The sequence below is a fragment of the Aulonocara sp. 'chitande type north' Nkhata Bay genome, linkage group LG14, assembly GCF_057382095.1.
Source record: "Aulonocara sp. 'chitande type north' Nkhata Bay isolate Kocher_YH1m ecotype deep benthic linkage group LG14, A_spYH_male_GT1.1, whole genome shotgun sequence".
NCBI lineage: Eukaryota > Metazoa > Chordata > Actinopteri > Cichliformes > Cichlidae > Aulonocara > Aulonocara sp. 'chitande type north' Nkhata Bay.
The window spans coordinates 13014269-13035688 of record NC_141357.1 but is presented as its reverse complement, the minus strand read 5'-3'; the positions used below and the strand labels follow the sequence as shown (position 1 = coordinate 13035688).

Below are 21420 nucleotides of genomic sequence, written 5' to 3'. Positions count from 1 at the left end.
ATGTCTCTTTTTTTCTCTCGTTGTGAATTGTAAATGGTTGCGTGTGAAAATCCCAGTAGATCAGCAGTTTGAACTCCAGCAGGTTGTCTCGACCATGTCTAAATGCCTAAACACATTGAGCTGGTGCAATGTGATTTCATGATTAGGTATTTGCATTAATGACCACCTGAAAATGTGCACCTAATAAAGTGGCCAGTGAGTGTAAATTAGAATGCAATAATTTAACTGTATCTACTCAATGTGACTGAAAAAAGAAACAGCACCTGTATGCAATGATCAATACAAAACAGTTTTGATGCTGCAGAATCAGTACTCAACAGTGATGGGAATAACGGCGTTACTAACGGCGTTACTTTTTTCAGTAACGAGTAATCTAACTAATTACTATTTCTATCGTTACAACGTCGTTACCGTTACTAACAGGAAAATGTGGTGCGGTCGCACTACTATTTTTCAACAAACAGACGGTTGCAGCTGTCTTTAGCTTGCTGCACCTTATATCAGTTGCATGGAAGCAGCTGTCTATGTAAGTAATCGAGAACGCGCTCCCGCGGGCAGCAATCACTTTCTGGCAGACGATCACTTTTTGGCACAACACCTGGAGCTAAGGGGGCAAAACAATCGCATGAGTGCTGCTGTTTGACTGAGGAAGAATAAAGTAGTCGTGGTAAGCCAATCACATGACCACTTCAAGACAAAGCAACAAGGTGATATATACCAGTTTTTAAATTGTGTTGATAAGCCTCGTAAAACCAGAGTCATGATAAAAATATATACACAGCGTTTTTTCCTCAATAGTTTCGCCACGTTTACTGTCTAAGGACAGCGCAGCAATCACTCTCTGCTTATGACCAAAAAATAATAAAAAAAAAACAAAAAACAGCCCGTTCGTGTTTGTGGAAAAATGTCGACCAATCAAAAAATGATGTGGCGACATGACATTTGGTTGTTTAGGAAGAGGGGAAAGTTTTAGGAGTGATGGCACGAGAGAGAGAGAGAGAGAGAAAGAAAGAAAGACAGCAGAAAAAAAGAGAGCGAGTTTTGAGAAATTTGTGACGTTTAGCATGTTTGGAGTGTGTAGTTAATGTGTTGTCTTGTGTAGTTAGTGTGTAGTGTTGTGGATAGGTTTGTGTTGTGTGTCAGAACAATGAGGCGACTGCTGTCTCCAGGTAGAAACATGAGTGATACTGCTGCTGCTGTCAGACCTGCAGGTATCAGGCTGTGATGTTCTCCTTTATAGTGGACAGAAATTATTTTTTTGGAGTGGCACAAATAATTTGTGTGGCATCTTACTGAATGCAGAACAACTGATTGTTCTGTAAATAGTTTGAATGGTTATTTAAAAAATGGGTAAAAGGTAAATGGCTGCAAATAACTTTGTTGTTTGCAAAACTTGTGCATATGATTTTAAAATTGATAATTTATATTTGCATTTAAAGTTATGAAATATGATTCACTAAACATGTTTGTGGTTGTTAGAGTAAAAAATATAACCTTTTCAACTTTTATGTTTTTTGTCTGAATTTAGATCAATTGTGTTAATACAGTGTGTCAAAATGAAAACATAACTGTAAACTAAAGGATGATACGAAACAAGGCAAAGTAAATAGTTTTTAAAGGTGAAATGTAGAGGAAAGTAGTTAAAAAACTTTTTTTAAAGTAACGCAATAGTTACTTTTCAATTAATTACTTTTAGAATCTTGTAACTCAGTTACTAACTCAGTTACTTTTTTGAAGAAGTAACTAGTAAATATAATTAATTACTTTTTCAAAGTAACTTGCCCAACAGTGGTCCTCAAAGAAGCAATTCAGCATATTCAGAAAAATGTTAAATTACACCTTGAAGCCTGATTAATGGCTTGTTTTCTATAATATCCTCAGAAAGAAAGAGAGAGCAAATGGTTTGACTCAAAATGTTCTTTCATCAGTCCCTCTTCCTAAGTCAGGTCACCAAAAAAACAGTGACAGCACCTTAACGCACACCGAAATATTGTGTTGACAGGGACATCTATAATGCTACACCAGCATCTCTGAAGGGGCTGAGTCTGTTTCCGTCATGCTCCTCCGTGTTTGTATGGGGGCTCTGTCCTGTGCACATCCATGATCTCATTTGCTGATGTGCCTCACGTGTTTCTTCTTCGCCTCCTCTCATTATCTTGTGAGCCTCTGCCTCTTTCACCTATCTTCCGATTCTAAAAATAACCTCCTCCCGTCACCCCTTCTCCTCCTCCTCCTCCTCCTCCGTGTTCACCTCCCATGAGAACCACCATTGTGCTGCAGAGAGCAGAAAGACACAGTCTCTACGCACATACCTTTTCTTTGTATGTCTTGGTCCTCTGATTCACAGCGTAGTAACTCCCTGTGCTGACTGCACCAGAGTGCACACTCAATTGAACTAATGAAGAGATCTCTCTGAAGCATCCATTGATCTGCAAGACTTTATTTCACCGTGTGAGCAGGACATTTATCATTCAGCAGGGCGGACAGGAGCAATCAGGAGCAGGCAGGGAAAATATCACCACAGCTCTTCTTCCCTTTGCTGCCTCCTTCTCTTTCTGCTTCATCCCTTCCTTTCTTTGGTCCTCTGACTTCTTCCAAGCCCCCTCATCTCATCTTCCTTTCCCCGTTTCTCTCATACAGTTCCAAAAGCGCCGCTGATACCGAACACACACATAAATTTAATTTCCTGATTTGCATTTGTTCCGCTGTGGTTTAATCCCCCCGCTTTCCTTCGTATTTAACATATTAGCTCCATTTAAGAACTTGAGCTTCATTTCTCTCTTTGTCTGGTTCAGCTTTTATTTTTTCGGTAACACGTACATTTATCTAAAGAGGCACAACTACACTGTGACATAGGTCCCAGCTGACAGAGAGGAGTCTGTTCGTTCCTGCTGCCAGCATTCAAACTGCCAGGAGTTAACAGTATAAATTTAGCTAGCCTGCTCACTCCTCCACCCTTCTACTTTTGGCTGGAGGCAGCCACAGTGCTGGCGTTCACACTTCACACTTTTCTGTCGGTGTGTGTAAGTGAGAAGAAGTTAATATGACGGTGGTTGTCTCTGTTGAGGATTCAGAGTGCGAAACATGGCCTACTTACACATGAAATTCAGATTAAACATGAGACCTACAGGTTTGACTTTTCCAGCACTTTGGATCAAAGTTAAATTTCCTGCATTCTTCTTCTCAAAGTCTGTCTTAAAACAAGGCTACGTCCAAACAACTAGATTTTCATTTCAAAACATTTGAAAATTTGCAATTTCTGTCCAGATAATAAATCTCCAACTGATACTAACATGCACAAAAAACAACCCAAGACATTCCCTGTAAATTAGGCATGATTGCTGTCATGATCCACAGTCTACAGGTTGTTATCTGCCAGTCAGGACTGAAGATTTGTTTTTTCTTTATGGCCATGTGACAGGGAAATGATGAAGCAGGTAGGTAAGGACACTTAGTAAGACTGGGCTGCAAACCTGGACACCTGGTTCATTGTTTATTAAACTCTCTGCTTCTGACCACACAAATTTAAACACACTAAAATATAGCAATAAAATAGGGACGATAGATTTTTTGGAAGTCACTGTTTTCAGGAGAAATTATGGTTGAGCTTCTTCCTCTTAGAAGGGAGTTTTTCTTTCACACTGTTGTCAAATGCTTGTCAATTGTTGTTTTTTTCTGTATTAATCTTTACCTACAATATAAGGTACTTTGAGGCCAGGGGCAGATCTGAGGGTGGCATGGATATCAAAGCTATTACTTTACGCATATGCTTTAATCTTAAGAAAACATTCATAAAAGCAGTGGATTGTGAATTCCTTTCCTCACTGGTGACCTTGCTCCTTAGGCAGCTGTAGACTGATAATGTGTGCGAGGCCTTCTTTCAGACTGTATATGTATATGTGGTTAAAATACATTAAATACAGCATGTATACACGTTTCATATAAACATAGTCTGTAACTTTCTTATTGACTTTAACCCAAATAATTAGACATTTCAGTTACATGAATAATGTAATATTTTTTGATTTTATGTACTGTCCTTGCCTATATAATAAATAAGTGTGTAGCCCAGTAAGTTTAAAATCCAGAAAGCTACACAACGTGTTATAACTCGTGTTAGAAACACAAGTCTAACTCTTCTAACACGTCTAACGCTCTTTTTATTACAAATAATTAAAGTGTCACATGCTTAAATTTACACAAAATGTCAGAAACCTGCACTATCATGAAAACATTTTCTCCAAAAATGTAAACATCATTTTTCATGAGTTATTGGGTTATTACACACACGTTCATTCATTTCCAGACTGTAACAATCAACCACCTGTGTTGATCTGAAATGCCCCTGGTGTTGATTTAAAATGTACTCTGGCACAATCAAGGGTCGATTGCTGCTTAAAACAAAAAATAAATCTATATCAACCTGTGGGCGATGTTTTCATGTATTCAATGTTAATTGTAGCGAGGCTCAAACTCTTAATGCTAGGTTATTTTAATAAACAATGTTGTCATATGCAAAGCTAGAGTGACACTAGGAGTGGCAACAGATTATTTTTAGGTTGGGACATGCCACCCCATGCCATCACAGTAGATCCGCCCCTGCTTGCGGCAAGTATTATTGCAATTTGGTGCTATACTGAAAACTGAAAATTGCAAGTGAACCCTTATGACTTCTACATCAGAGAAAGTGCTGCAGCTGGAACTAAGTACATACTTTGTGTTATTATGAGTCGAAAAGCAGGTATAGATTGGAAAAATGTAGAGATATTTTTGATAACATGATGCTGATTGCAGTAAAAACTGTGGGTTAAAACCAATAAAAACCAGTGGATAGAGATCTCAAACACCAGTTTGGCTGTTTCTTGGCTCAAATTCTCTCTGAAAATTTGTTTTTGTCAAATGCTGCCGGTAGGAAAAACAAACAGGGATGAGAATATCTTGTTTCCCTGTGAGGCGAATCGAGCAAATCAAAATGCAGCTCATGTTGTCGTATTTGCCCTATTGATCCCAAAGCTGATGCATCTCTGATGACAGCTACTGGAGTTGTCATGCCTCCCATCCTTTTACTTATTGCTTGTGTCTGTGCAGACACTGAAAGAAAACTTATATGGGAAGAGATCCTATCTGTGCTCTAAGCAGCATTTAAAAACATGAACACGCATCCTCTGCATGTGCCAATTTGGCTGTTTAATTTTGCTTGTACTTCTTTGCCAGTGGAGAAAAATAATAAATACAGAGTGTCTCATTTATCATGGATTGCAGAGCGTTTCTGCTCTACTGGCTCCCAAAAAGAGAGAGAGAGAGAAGAAAAGCTGGAAAGCCAGTGTTATCGGTCCATTAAATGGTTGTTATCAGCTGTTATCACTGCCATTGATATTACCAGTAGGCAAACTTTTCCCCCAGCTACAAGGCGCAGTAGGCTGTTGTCAATTCATTTAACTGTGCGGTGTTCCTGCATCGACATAGGTGGAGTGTTTCCAGTTTGAAAGAGCAACTAAAATCTGTGTGAGAATGGTGGAGTTGGCAGAAATCAGATAACTTTCACCAAGGAAATGTTTGTATGGACTCTTTGCATGTAGTGCCATTCTGACTTGTTCTGTTTTTCATCTTAGTGATGCCTGCTAGAAGGTGCAAGACGGCACCAGCTGGCTGTCATAGGAAGCCAGTAACAGCCGTTTGTTGGGTTTATAACAATTTGAAACAGGTGGAATACATTTTTTTTCCACCTCCATGAGTTGTGAATAAAAGCCTTTGATGATTTCTTACTCAGAGGTTTTACACCTGAGAATGTCAAACTCACTCACACCGTGGTCCACATACAGCCCACTTTGATCTCAAGTAAGCCAGACCAGTGAATCCCCCCGGTCTATCGGTATGAAGAAGTTTAACTGCACACTTAATCCCTAAGATATGTTGGTATTAGAAAATAAAGTGCAATTTCAGCAGTATATTTTCTGCATAACAAAGAAATGCTGTGATAGTAAAAGAATGAAGTCTGTCCCAATGACTCTTTGGGCATAAACTGTAAAAAATAAATGTATAAAATTTTGGAACAAGTTCTGGTAACTCATTGCCCAGAATGTCATTTAACTATAAAACAGATCGTTTTTGGTCATTTACAGAAATTTTTATTTTAAATACCTATAAAACAGGAAGGTAATAATATTGAATAATATGTAATAAATATAGTTAAATATTCAAAACTCATGCCGTCCTTCACTTGTTGCAAAGCTGTCGAGTGGGCTGGATCATAGTCTCTGCTGGGCCGGTTTTTGGCCCCTGGGCCTTATGTTTGACACAGCAGTTTAACACTGTTATTAAGGATCTCCTTCCTTAAGCCTTGAGGCAACTGTTGTTGTAGTTTGTTGCTGTATAAATACATTTGAACTGAATTCTTTGAATTGAAGTCTTCCCTAGTTTTCAAACACACTTAAAAAAAACAAAAGACATTAAAGTTTCTGACATACAGATAATAAGACATCGTGGGGTCATCTTTGAGCCCTGCAAGCACTTCTCAATTTGACCCCCACCTGCTACCTTATGAAAAGCAGAATATTTGCTCATGCAGTGTGTGAGCAGGTGTTGTAGTTCTGAATGATTACTGAGATATTGATTAATCCCTTGTTAGAAATCATGGCCTGTAATGAAACTTTGAATTCGTTTCTAAGGTTACACAACATGTGGCAACAAACTTGTCTACAAGTCAAAATTCAGATGCAGCATGAAGTTTTTTCAAACCTCTCCCTTCACAAAATCTCAGCACAGTGACTGCTTTGGCACAGTTCTTGACTGAGCTTTCACCAATATTGCTTTAATCTTAAGACAACATTCATAAAAGCAGTGGATTATGAATTCCTTTCCTCTCTGGAGACCTTGCTCCTTAGGCAGCTGTAGACTGATAATGTGTGTGAGGCCTCCTCCAGACTGAGAATGAACTGACTGCTGGGATTTATCCCTGGAACAACAAAACAATTTTCACTCAAGGCTCTCTTTATTCACATGTTGATGTCCACGGTCGGCTAATATTTTCACAGTCTGTGTACATACTGGAAACCGCAGTGTTGAGAAATGCTGTTTTGACAACTGCTTTGTGGCCACAGGTTTTAGGTCAATTGGGCTATGAAGACTAATTAAAATAGAGGAGGAGGGCTCAAATTAAGCATGTCAGTGGCACAGATACTCTCACACATGCACACGCACGCACACGCAGCGTCTATGATAACAGCTAAAAGCTGCACACACTACTGCGGCAAACGTATTTCTACAGATTTCTCTCTTTTTCCTTCTTTTTCACAAAGGCACACAAACACCATAAGCTGTGAGGTTTCTTGGCAATCTCAAGCACACAGACCACTCATTTCTGGCAGCTTCACTCATTCCTTCTGATTCACTGACGGCACACGATTGGTTCTAGCATGCGATAACGGGCTTCCTACCTTCGGGACAGTAACACCTGGGCCCGGCCAGGCTGCTGAAACAAGTGGCTCCATTCTTGCAGGGCTGGGAGACGCAGTGATCGACCAACAACTGGCAACGCTCTCCTTCATAACCTGAGAGACACGAGGTTTATGATCACACTGCTTTTGCTGGAGTTAACATTCTGTGTATTGTTATCATACAAGGATGTGATATATAAATATTTATACATCTGCAGAAGACTAAAGTGATGAATACATGGAAAAGCTGGAAATGATTTGCTTTCAATGTTAGATTGTTGGATTGCTAATTAAGTACTGTGTTATTACATTTGTGTTATTACTCTTGACCTTTTAGCTGTTTTATTCCAATACATGAAATCTCTGTTTGCCTGCAAATTGCTCCCACACAATCAGTTCAACAGCCAAAAATGGCACACAGGTACACCTTACACCCCTGAGAGTCTTTATCTACATCAGATATCATGATTATTATGTTACCAGCCTGGCAACCACCTAACAACAGGCTGTAATGCCATCTATAACATGATTTTCACTTTAGGGTAATAACTAAATAATGAATATCCACGTAACTTGAGGGATGCATGATACATTAAGATGTCATCATCTTGCCTAGCAACAACCTACCAGCTGGCTAAATTGACACATTTGTAGCCTTTGTGCACTTACAACACCTTATTAAAAAAGCCTGATATTAATTTTACTGTAATGACACCTAATGTAAACGCAATTTAGGCATGTTATATTATGATGTCATCACATTGTCTAGCAACCACCTAACAACGCCTAACTACAGCATGATCGTAGTAATATTTAATATTATTAAGAGTGGCTGCTCAGAGTTGTGCCTAATTTGGTTTCTAATTAAAGAATAATGTCAGCAAGACCACCTGAGCCACCTAGTAAAGACGGTGGTGTTTGCTGTCTGTTTCCGCTTTCTTAATTTTTTTCCAAACAGATGCTCACAGAGGGCTCGTTAGCACAACATGCTAATGAGAAGTGACTGGCAATCAGTAGTCACCTGTGACATTTACCTTCCACAGGGTCTTTTTTTCCAGTTCCCGTCTCAAAATAAATCTGACAAGATCAAAAGTTCAGGCTACTCTCTGCTGCTCTTTTTATTCAGACATTTTCTTAATGAAAGAAGCTCTCACCTCCCAGCCAAGACAACACAGTCAGGTTCCAAAATATGTGAATGGGGAATCTTCTTCAAATACAAAAGCATACTGGGACCACTACTTTTTAAATTTCTAGTTTTTATACATTACAAGAAAACATTGCATACATTTCCATTGCTATGCAGATGACACCCAGCTATATTTATCCATCAAGCCAGATGTCCTAAAGGTATAAAGGCCTGGATGAAATTTTCTGTTTCTAAATTCAAATAAAACTGAGGTTATTGTACTCGGCCCAAAAGCTCTTAGAAACATGGTGTCTAGCTGATACTTACTTTGGATTGCATTACCTTGGCCTCCAGTAACACTGTGAGGAATGTACGTCCTTTAATTTGCATTTTAAAGAAATATGTGGGTGTGCTTTTCTTTTTCCATCTCTGTCTCCGGGTGCTGCTGAAAAGCTACTTCATGCATTTATCACTCATTGGCTGGACAACTGTAATTTATTACAGCCTTCAGTTAATGCAAAATGTTGCAGCGAGAGTCCTGACAGGGTCTAAAAAGAGAGAGTCTTAATTGACTCCCTGCAAAATCCAGAATTGAATTTAAAATCCTTCTCCTCACATACAAGATCTTGAATATTCTGGCCCTATTATATCTTACAGATTTTCATAGTACCATATTGTCCAAATAAAGCACTGCACTCTCAGACTGCAGGCTTACTTGTGTAGAGTTTCTATAAGTAGAATGGGAGACGAGTATTTTGTAGCACCAGTTCCCAGTTTGGATTCGGGAGACAGACACCCTCTCTACTTTCAAAATTATCCCTAAAACTTTCCTGTTTGATAAAGCTTATAGTTAGTGCTGGATCAGGTGACCCTGAACCCTCTTGGTATGCTGCTATAGGCTCAGACTGATGCAGGACTTGATGTGATGCACTGAGCACTTCTTTCCATTTACCACCTTTATTCACCATTTGAACAGATCATTAATTTACCTTCTCCCTCCCTTTTGTCCCATCTCTCTATTTTCTCCTTTTTCTCTTTTCAGGGAGTTGTTCCTTACCAACATCCTTACCACGTGTTGCTCATTGTTTGAGCTTTCTTCAGAGTACTGTATCTTGACACTGCAATATAAAGCACCTTGAGACAAATGGTGTTGTAATTTGGCACTATATAAATAAACCTGAATTGAGATGTTCAAACAGTCTATCTCAAAAACAGCACTGAAAGTAAAACCACACGATATGGCATAAAAACACTGATAGTGTGATAGGCCACACACAAAAGGGTTAATGCTGTGAGTTTTAACCCAAAACACAATCTTTTCTTAACCTTGCAAAGTCAGCTTTGGTGAAAAAAGTGAATGAAAACAAAACAACTCAGTGAGTGAAAATCACGAGCACAAGCATCCGCCTCCAAGCAGCAATATCTGACGCTCTGGAATGAGAACAAGTTCACCACACACACCTGGTTGACAGGTGCACGTGAAGTTGCGTCCTTCACCCCCCTGCCTGATGTCAGTGCAGGTGCCGTTGTTGCGACAAGGTCGGTGGTGGCAGGCGTCATATTCCTCACAAAAAATCCCGGTGTAGCCGTCTTCGCACTCGCAGAAGAAGGTGCTCTGCAAAAAAGCGACAGCACACAGATTTCACGCGTCAAATCAGGGAGCCCTAACGGCGAAACGGCAGGAGGGAGGAAAAACTTGTGAAACAGTAATAATGAGATCGCAGATTGTGAAATAATTCAGCGACACAACAATGCAATTATGAGCAGCGGTGACACAGTTTGGTTTTCTCAGCTAACGAGGGAAAACAGAAGAAACGGCACAAAACCAGACACGGCGAGATGACCTCTCCAACACCTCCCTCTCTACACTTTCATTCACGCTTAAGAGGCACAACCAACCGCTACATCTTTTTTTGGTTCGGTACGTGAATGTTGGGGCTCAGTGGATCCATTTTTAACTATGAGCAACGGATAATTAAAACAGGCCTGCATAAATCAAAAATAGCACCGCAGTGTTTGTTCTTCCAGCTATTAAATTTCAGTGATCAAAACAGAGCACAATAATGCATCTCTGATGATGATGATAATGGGAATTCAACTTTTTTGGAAGTTGCATGTTTTAGATGTTAGAAAGCAATAAAGAGATTGCTAAAACTAAAGCAATGAGCGTGCCCATTCAGCGGTGCTACCTTTATTTATTTCACTAATTTATGCTAGTTTGTCCCATAAAACGTGAACCTATTGGAGGGCTGTGTATAAAAAAGGCTTTAATTTGTAAAAACCCTTTGAATTAAAGCAAGGATTCTTCATTTTAGTCACATACTGACTGCTGAAAGTAGCTTCTTGTATCAGCGAGCACTGAAATGTGTTCTCGGGTGAAGAAAAGAAACGTTCTCACCTCAGAGGGTTGGGTGATGCATTTGCCTTTTCCGGAGCACTGAGGGTCACTGAAGCTGCTGCCGGGCTCCACACAGCTGCTGGCCTTCACCGTCAGGTTGAGACGGAGCGTGACCTCCGGGGCCGTGGGAGCGCCAACGCGAATCACACCTGCCACAAGAGAGTGTGTAATCTGCTCATTTATACAACAAGTACAGTAATATGTGATGGATAATTTGGATGGATAATTGGACTCGGTGGTGGAGTTTTTAACCATACAGCAGTCTGAAGATGTACTTTCTTTTTCTATTTTCAGACACGGCTCTTCATTTATAAATATCGCAACACCTTTTGGAGAGTTTTTAAAAGGATTCCTGGTCCCCAGAGGATGAATTGTTGGCAAGCCCTTCTCTTTTCTCGCCTAGCGCTCAGCTGTATTTTTAGCCTTTTAGCATGTTGAGTGAATCATCAAACATCGGCCTGCAGCAGCCGCACACAGCTTTCATTTAACAATGCTTTAGTAAAAGTACACACCGCTGCCCCAAAACTGCATAAAACTTAAGTGGTAATAAAAGAATTGATGGATTCAGTTCATTACAGTGACCAAAATAGAGACTGTGCCTCTCTGTCTTTGTCTCTCCCCATCTCTGGATCTATAAATGTAGAACATGTCGTATTATAGGTTCAATCAAAGCTGACAGCTTCGCGGGCACTCGGATAAAAATAGCTTCGTAGTGGATATCACCTGCCATTCTTTTGGAGCAACACCGGTGACGACAGCGATGATGCAAGCTCCTCGGCCAATCGGAGCCCTGATAAAACGACGCGTGTTCCTCCGTCATCCCCGACCGAACCATCGTCAGCACAATGACACTGAAAGTCGGACCTGCGCAGTCATTGCGCTTTTAAACTGCGAGGAAAGCACATGGCCACAAACATGGCACTTCCGTCCCATGTGTAGATGGGTGCCTGTGTCTTTCCTCCTGTCCCCTGATCTTGCAGGGAAACATGCAGCACGCTTAAAATCATGCGTAGATGTGAGTTTGGTTTTGTTGCAAGCATTTTTATTCAATAAATGCGATACCGCCTGCGTCTTCATCCTTCTCCCACAAATTGTCCTTCATTCACGCCTCCTTCACGCCCCTTTATCCTTTCCTCTAATCCCTTTCTTTGTTGTCTCCTTTCCTCCCTTGCTCCCTCCTTATCTAACTCTTCTTTCTCCTTCTTCCATCCTTCCTCATCCTCTCTTCTCTCTGATTTAACTCCCCAGTGTCATTGCCACCGCCACCGTGTCCTTCTCTTTCTCCCTCCCTCCGTCTCTCTCCGGTGAAGCTGCCACCGAGTTACCAGACGTGTCAAGGTCAGCAGCCGGGAAGAGTAGCGAAACAGCATCAGGTATGTAGAGCACACGCAGGGGTCAGCCAGCCCTTCAGTCAAAGGAGCGAGGCTCCAATTAACCCCCGGCGGCACCCGCTGTAGCTCACGCCATGGTTTTTTGGCACCACTCTGTGAATACTCAAAAACTGCCCGTGTGAAGCTCGGTATTAAAACACAGATGGAATATCAGCATAAATGTCTGTTCGGTATGCAAATAAAACATTCTGACTCACATATGCAAATGTTATGTTATTTTCCCCCGATGACACTGAAGAATAAACGTCGCAATTACAACTTATTTAAATTCATTAATCCTCTGATGTTCTTGGCTCGGCTGTAAATGATCTATTTGGAGCTTCTTGACAATGTTTCAAATTCAGCTTTTCTGTGGTTGTTGGATGAACTGCCATACACATTAAATAATTTAAAAAAAACACACGATTCTCTGTAAATATGTATCTAGTTTTAATAAAGTTATGGCTGGTTTGGAGTCATCGAGGGACTATCTATTTATATTTCCCACAATTTTTTTATAGATCATCCTCAAACTTCACAACAATACACCAAGCCTTGGGGGACACGAGTACCTAGGTGGGCTAAACATTTGACCTTGGCCTTCATTCTCAGGCAGCAAGGTCAAAGTCGACCTTGAAAACGAAATTCCAGAAACCATATCAAGTAATGTATCATATGACAGGGCACGGAGACCGCTGTACAACACACTCGAATCTTAAAATCTTTACAGCCTATAGAAGCTAAAGGTTTCAACTAATTCTGCTGCAATCATATCGGCAAAGTTAATAAAATAGGCAGTTTTAGTATGTAGTGCTTCGAGGTTAAGGGTCAAGGGCCAGAGTCACACGAATTAGGGAAAAATCTTAGTTTCTATTGGATCATCTCCAAACTTTGAACCAATATATTAGTCACTAGGGGGGCATTGAGCTCTTTAACTTTATATTTTGACATTAATTAATTCGCTACACTAGATTTTTATATTACCAATGCTGACATCACAGATTTGATATAGGCCCTGTCCTTCAGGAGGAGTTGAGCTCTTGTTTGTTATGTTTCTGTCATGGTTAATCCGCCAATAAGCACAAGCTCGTTAATCTATAATATCTATAATCATTGTGGTTAGAAATGTTCAAATTAAATGTTTTTACCAAAAAAAGCAGAAAAATAGTACAAGTGCGATATTATTTTTGATTAAGATGCCAAACTGCATCCGTTTACTTGCGTTCCTGAACATTTGTTTTTAGTGGTCGAGTGTTGCGCCTAATTCATTTGCAGTGTTTCTGCTCAAATTTGGATTTGAAAACATGAATTCAGTTTAATATTTGCTTAAAAAATAACAACATCATTTTCAATTTTAAAAAAGTGTTTTCTTGATTTTATGGCAGCTGGTCGAATAAATTTGTTAAGCACCGTATGCCTATATTTTCTATGCAATCTGAGCCAAACATACTCAAACCGGATTTACCAGCTTTTTTAAAGAAATTATTCATAACAAACTAAATCCTCTGTTCTTCTCAAGGCTGTTTAATTTTGATGCCTTTAAGTAAAGACAAATCCAGATTCTTGGCTTCTGTGTCCAGAAATACAGCTCAGGGCTGGTTGCCTCAAAGAGCTAAATGCTAACATGCTGATGTTTGGCACATGTCCACTATTGTAGTTTCCTGTGTTTGCATGCTAATATTTCCCAAAAGGCATTATTAAAAAGTACCAGGACACCAGAGGCTTACTCAGGAAGTAGTTCTGTCCCAGGGGAAGCAAGTGGTCTGGCACCACCAGTCCATCCGGGGTCTGCAGGAACCACATGGTGGTGCCGTTCAAAATGGACGAACGGAGGAAACCCTCTTCGTTCACTCGCCACAGCACGGGAGCTCCACTGGCATTCACCACGACCCTGTTTGGAGCAGAGACAGGAAGGGAATCAAGTATGATGAGGCTGCTTTCCCAGCTCGTGACGAACGCTTACAGCCTTCAGTGTGTAAATCATAGGTTGCACAAGAAAATTCAAGACTCAGTGCTCAAACACAATCCACGTAGTGCACGCTTTTGCTACTGTATACCTAGCGAGGGTCTAATCCATCTTGCCAGCCATGAACCTTTTTAAAATGTCAGCATGTCAGCTTGAAATATTAGACACATGAATGAATCTTCTATGTGAAGCTGCCTGCTTCTGCTAATGATTATTTTATTCAAAAGAAGAAGTTTGGTGAAATATCATCCCGTGTGCACACGTCATGGTCGACAGCAGCTCAACAGTCAGTCAGTTTTTGTACCGAAGGACATTTTGTGCGGCGTACCCGATGATTAAAGTACTGTCCTCCTGTTGGTGAGTCCAAGCTGGGATCATAGTCAGGTCTGTGAGTAATGACTGCCAGAGAGGTTGATGCGTCTTGTGGAAACACTGTGAATCTTGTGAATAGAGTTGTGAAATACAATCAGTGTTGCTGGCATCCATCATTCACACTGAGCCATTAAATAGACCCCCGGGGACACGGAGGTCTCTGCAGACCACATAATTCAAACATAAGTCACATAAAAATACCAGTGACACCAAAATGATCTCTTTGGTCTCTTATTTAGACAAACCTATTATTGAGCAATTCCAAATTAATGTCTATGCAGAGGCCAAGATCAGCAACCCAAATGATATCGATGAGACAAAGTATTATTTACAGAGCTCAGTCCATCTCTCACTGCTACCAAAGCCACAGCCAACACGGACCATGAGGGTAAATCCCGTATCTGGAGGCCTACTGTTCTGGGGATCGTGCTGCCAGCAGGATGATCTAATCCCTCTGGGCAGAGCGAGAAGAACAATGCGCGCCATGTTTCATGCCAGAGACGCCGAGCTCCACCAGCTGCTTGCTGAAGAGACAGTAAAGAGCAGAGCCAAGCCGAGCTGAGCCGAGCTGGATCACCACGCAGAGCAGAGTGAAATCTGTCACTGGGGGTTGTGAGAGGCAGCAGCTTCAATGAGCCTCCTCTTGTTTAAATGCAATTGAGAAGCCCTCTAACCCCACTCCCACACCTAATCCATCCAATATTAACAAAAACAAAAATCAATCTGATTACGCTCTCAGCTCCCGCCGTCACGTATCTGTTCTAATGAACGCTTGTTACTTATAAGAGCAGTAATTGTTATTATTACCTCTGTGTGCTTTTCATACACTCAGCCACAGATGAAACAGATTTACAGAGAAATTAGGATAAAAAAATGACAGATACAGGATGTGCCTGGCGTGACAAATAAGCACACAGGAGTGTTTGTAACAAGCTGTTTGATTCATTACTAAAACATAAAAAATCAGAGTCAACTTTGCTGGCATGAAAAAATATAAAATGGTAATAAATTATTCAGAATTAAAGACTGATATTTGTAGTGCTGTGTAAACATACTGAGCCAGCCCGTCATGGGAAATAGGTGCAGGGACTTATTATAACAAGTGTAAGTGTTCTTGGCAATACAGTATATGAGGCATAAACAGAGTTTATACAATTCTAATAAGCTCAATATTTAATAACCAGTCTGAACTCTCTTAGTCCAACTTCCTTATAAAGTAGTCTTCAGGAATAGTTCTCCAGGCTTCCTGAAGGACATCCAAAGCTCTTCTTTGGATGTTTCTGCTGTTTGTTCTGTTCTCTGTCAAGATGACCCCACACTGCTTCACTAATGTTGATGTCCGGGCTCTGGGGAGACCAATCCATGACACGCAGTGTTTCATTCAGTGTTTTTCTATCCAGGTGTGCTTTGGCAGCATGTTTGGGATCATTGTTATGAAGAAAAAGCAAATTGCTGCAAGTGATGCTACTTTTCTGTGTTTATTCTGTATTTCCATCGTTTTGACAAGATCCACAACACCACAGGCTGAAACGCAGCCCCAAACCATGACAGATGGTTGCAGACACTCACTGCTGTACCTGTCTCCTCATCTCCTCCATACATCCTTATGATTGCTCATTTGGATTCGTCGCTCCATCAGACTTCTTGTCACTGATTTTCAGTCCAATTCTTGTGTAATTTGGTATGCGTCAGTCTTTTCTCCCTGTTTCCCTTCCTTAAGAATAACTTCTTGACAGCCAATATTCCACTGAGACCATTTCTGATGAGGCTTCAGTGAACAGTAGATGATCAACTGAAGGCTCAGATGCATCTCTCGGGTCTTGTTGGTCGCTTTGCTGGATTTTTTCCTGTCTTAAGGACATGACTTTCAGATTCTGTTCATCTGCTGTAGATACCTTTTCTTTTGTCTTCCACTCTCCAGTTTCCTCAGATTTCTTAAGGATAGACGCCATACTATGCCAGGTATCCAACTAACAACTCTCACCTTACCGGTGCAAATATTTTATCTTATGCCTGTCAAACTGTGCTGTATTTGGCATTTTTTGCTGCGTGTTTTGTGACAGGCTGCTAGTAACAAAGCACTTAAAGATACAATTAAAAACTGGTTCTTTGTAGACACAAGATATACCTCGAATTAGGTGCCTTTTGGGGCTTGAATGATTCATGAGTTTTAAGTGGCTTAACACTCCTCTGAAAATGGTCAGGTACATAAAGTGGACTGAAATCTAGTAAAAAGCAGCCAATTCTACACCAGCAATAAGAAAAATGCTGCCAAAGCATACAAAACAAAACGGAAATAGAAAAAACGAAAACAGAAATAGGTCAACAACAAAAAAAAGGGGGAAGTGTTTCTGGGGAGACAATAACTCGAGGGACCAGTTGCAGGAACCCAAAACATGGTAGGCGTGTTTTATCATGACTCACATAATACTGATGACAGATTTTTAGGCTAACAGTCAGGCTAACACACTTACATCTCATCTTTTCTTTCCTCACAAAAACGATAGATCCTCCACTTCTTTTAAGTGTCTCCCAGCAAAATCCTTAGCATATTTTGGTTCCTGCAACTGGTCCATCGGGTTATTGTCTCCCCAGAAACACTTCCCTTGTGCTTTTTGAGATCTGTTTTTTCCTATTTCTGTTTTCTTTTTTCCTGTTTCCGTTGTGTTTTGTGTGCTTTCTTATTGCTGGTGTTTTCTTAAGTTGCTGTCTGTTTGGCCTCTCAGGGCCACCGTACAATGCCCAAAAAAAGACCTTCAGAAAACCTGGAAAACTATTTTTAAACATCACTAAAGACTAAGACTTTTACACAGCACTAAATTTATTATTCAAAAGAGGACAGAACTGCTTAAGTAAGCCAATTTTGCTTTTAAAAAGAAATCTGCCAGGCACACTTTGTGGTCCATAAGGATATATTGTAGGTTTGAGCTGAGGAGCGAGGGCAGGTTGGATGAATCAATACGATGGCTGTCCCACAGCGCTGCGGCAAAGAGGGGGGCTGAGCCTGGAGGTGAAGCTACGAGCAGTGACTGCAGTAATAAGATGGTGGACGGGCTGCTTGTAGCTGAAATGAGTTTTCCTTCGCTTCAGCCTGAGGCGCAACATGAGGAGTCGAGATATCCGGGGGTTTTTTAAATGAAAATGTGCCCGGTGATATCTGACAGCTAGTCCTGCATTTGAATGCTCTACACTCATGCGTGTCGGGAGTGTGTAAGGCTTTGTTCGACTTCATGTTGGCATTTGTCTCATTTTTCGTGGCCAGTGAATAATTGTGACCTAGAGTGATTATTATTAATTCAAAGCGCTTGCATTAAAACAGTTCATAGTCTTGCGAGTGATACTCAGGTTCAGCGTACGCACATCTGTTTAGAGACATGACAGCTACTCTCTCCGGCTTCTCTGGGATCTGAAGCTTCATCATCATACTATCAGCATCTCTAAATCGATGCCACTTTGGGATTGCTGCTTCATTCCTAAGTGCGGTGCGTCAGGTTTGTAAGAGTGCCCTTCACTGCCTGCATCTGGGCGTGCGTTCAGATGTCATGTGCAATTATACAGTATGAAAACAAAGCAGCAGCAGTTGATTAACTCGCAGCTCTCGGTCTGCGGTCGTGATGAGGGGCCCGAGTCGTGCCTGCAATATGTAAGGAGGTTCTACATAAAGGACCCCCAGCATTCACCTTGACCATTCCTTCAGCATAATTCACTGACCCTTATTTACTGAGCAAGAGGAAGAAAGTTTGCGAGCAAACAAGCTCCGAAAATACAGAACGCACTTTCAGTCACGTAACGCCAAAGTCTTACGTGCAAGAGCCGAGTCACGAGGGGATTCAAGTGGGAGGCAATTAGCTTAAAAATCTTTGAGCTGTGTTCGGTTTCCAAGGAAAGTTTCTGCATGCAAGTATGCAGATGAAAGGCTGCACAAAGTAGAATCTATTTTAATGTATCTTGATGTTAATTATGCGCCCGATATACCGGACAGCGTGCTTTGTTGTTCCTCTTGCTGATTAGGAGCCAAAGAGCTGAGCTAATTTTGCTGAGATGGTTTTTTAAGCTCGATTCTGGTGTTTGTGTGCTCACATAACACAGAGGTGAAAAGCTATCGCTGGCCACTTGTAGGTGAAAGTTTTCCCCACAACACTCTCTCCTGAGGGCATTTCCACATCACTGAGCTAATGCCACAAGTTCATGTCATGTTGTTCACGCGGTAATTACAAAAAGCTGAGATGGGAAATTTTCCTGGTTGTAAATGAAAGAGTTGTAAGTATCAGAAAAAACATAAAAAATTACTGCTGCTACAACTAGACTGCTAAGCACTCTGAATTATGAGGGCAGGAAAATAGCTGATTTAGGATACATACAGCTCAAACCCCTTTATCAGGAGTTTTTTTCCCATTATAGCACCACTACAAAATACTTTGACCACCTGTCCAGGGTCTACACGGCCTGTGATAGCTGGGATATGCTGAAGCCCTCCCCCACGATGGATCGAAGAAGACTAATCATTCCAAAGCACTGCACACAAACAGGTGTTTCCATCAGAGCATGCCTGAGACATTTGTCAATATTATTGGCTGACAGTGGCCTATCACAGATAGAGCACTGATATGAAACAGACTTTTTTCACAGCATAAAAAGCAAAAGACTATCCTTAGGGAACTCTGAAATTATGTCATCACATGGTTTGTTGAGCAGAGCATCTCCAGCTCCAGTGTTCGCAACACTCTCGTACTCTCATGTGTGTATTACATGCAGTGTAGTGCATGCCACAGCTGAGCAGACAGAAGCAGTGTCTTCACGATTAGTTGAAAACTAGTTTATTTAAAATCAGCGCTATTTCGTCTGTGTAGGTTCTCAGTTGTCCACGTTATGGGAGTCTAAGGAGCTTGGAAAGAAAGCACTGGACTTCTTTAAGTTTCAGGAAGATGTTTCTCATCTTAAGTTTCGTCACCTCTAAAACTGAAAGATGGAGAGTCCCAGGTCTTTAAACCATAGTGGTAATCCCTTAACAGGGTTTTGACCCACTTATACCCACTCATCACATGAACCAAGGTATGAAAAAAAGGCAGAAGGTTCAATAAACACTCCATTTTCAAAAAAATCTGAATTTTCTGGCCATTATTTTACAGCTCAGACTTTAAAGGGCTAACCTCCAAGCCCTTTAAAGTCTGGTTTACCGAAAGAAAGAAAGAAATCGTAGTCCCTGTGTTAATATTAGTCTGGAGTAATTTAGCAGCAACAACACATGATTAAAACACAATACTGGTGTCAAACTGTCTTTTTGCTATCGATGTTATTTCAGTTGGATGAATGTGTGCGTTTATTGAATTTACAGAAGCTCTCATGTACACAAACATGTTCCGGGTTCGTATTCCCAAGCAAGTTTATTTGGTCTCTGAATCTCTATTGGGAAAATTTAATTAAGCTGTCATTCTGTCTGCTGAGCAAACGGCATCTCTCGAGTACTTAAAAGAAACCAGACAGATACAGCGGAAACAGAGCGAGATGAATAAACAAGGCCCCACAGGTAGAGCTCGCCCTGCGGGCTGTGGTTCTGGTTGATCAGAGCTTGCTCTAAGGGGACAGCAATGAGTTATAAAAGGTACTTGATGGTACTCTTACTTTACAGCCGTCTCTTCAGGCACCTCCAGAGACAGAGTCAGAGTTCCTGATGTCAGCTCACAAAGCTCAGGACTCACACAGTGCAGACCCTCGGTCACCTGAAACACACACGCATCGCCACACAGCATGAAATCTTTGTACTTTTTTTAAATTTAAGCTCTACAGCAGCTTAAATTTATCTCACCCTGTCTGCCTCCCACGGCACTACCAGCAACCTCTGCCCAGGTTTGGGTTGCCATGGCTGCAGGGTGGGAGGAGGCGGCGTTGTGGTGGTGGGGACGGTGGTCGGTTGCGGCGGCTGAGTGGCGGCTGTGGTCGTGGAGGCGACTGGGGTGGCCAGCTCAGGAGCGGAGGGGGTGGCGGGGTCCCAGTCTGCGGCCGGCAGGTCCAGCAGGACCTGATCGCACCTCTCCCCCTCGTAGCCTTCGGCGCACTCGCAGGTGTAGGCCTGCTCCCCCTCCTCGCTGCCGTTGCGCTGGCTGCAGTTTCCATGGAGACAGGGGCTGCTGGCACAGGGGTCTGTGAAAAACTGAGATAATGGAGAAAATAAATAACCGGCAAAACATCAAGAGGAAGAAACAGAACGAAAAACACTCAGATGCTTCTCACTGCTGTCCTCACTGCCCGAGCACCTTTCGTTTTTTTCTTTCTTTGCCTCCACATCATTTTTTACATCCAAATCACAAAATGTCAACAGAGTAGTCAGCTTCTGTTTTAATGGGCTCTCGGAGCGGGCCCTTGAACGATGTGGAGGACATTTTATAAGTAGTCCAAGCTCGCACTCATCATTTCCTTTTCCCTCGGTGCTCAGCGTCTTCTTTTATTGCTCTCTGACTCAGCTTCCCTGTTTATATCCTCATCTCTGCTTTTACCTTTTATTAAATTTTGGACTCTTTGTTTCCAGTAAATTGTCGAGGGACGGCTTTTCTTCCATCCCTTCTTATGCATATATAATTTTATTCTTCCACTCTCACAGCATGGACCCACTTACACTTTGTCCCAAAATACGGTTTCCCCCTCATCGTGCAGCAAAGAGAAAAATGCACCCTGACAGCCTCCTTCATGCTGGTTTCCCCCATCAATAATTGATCATATTTGGAGAAAACACTGAGGCGTGGATGTTGAAGGTG

At 41.4% G+C, this 21420-nt stretch overlaps 1 protein-coding gene across 1 annotated transcript in view; it reads right to left on the bottom strand.

Moving 5' to 3' along the window:
• dner (delta/notch-like EGF repeat containing) overlaps window positions 1–21420 on the bottom strand; it is a 72792-nt gene that overhangs the window by 12853 nt on the left and 38519 nt on the right. The window contains exons 2-7 of the mRNA XM_086261035.1: window positions 20475–20819; window positions 20291–20388; window positions 14058–14221; window positions 10961–11109; window positions 10024–10177; window positions 7437–7550 (exon numbers count right to left, since the gene is read on the bottom strand). Coding sequence (XP_086117161.1) covers window positions 7437–7550; window positions 10024–10177; window positions 10961–11109; window positions 14058–14221; window positions 20291–20388; window positions 20475–20819 — 1024 coding nt within the window. The remainder of the gene's footprint in view (window positions 1–7436; window positions 7551–10023; window positions 10178–10960; window positions 11110–14057; window positions 14222–20290; window positions 20389–20474; window positions 20820–21420) is intronic.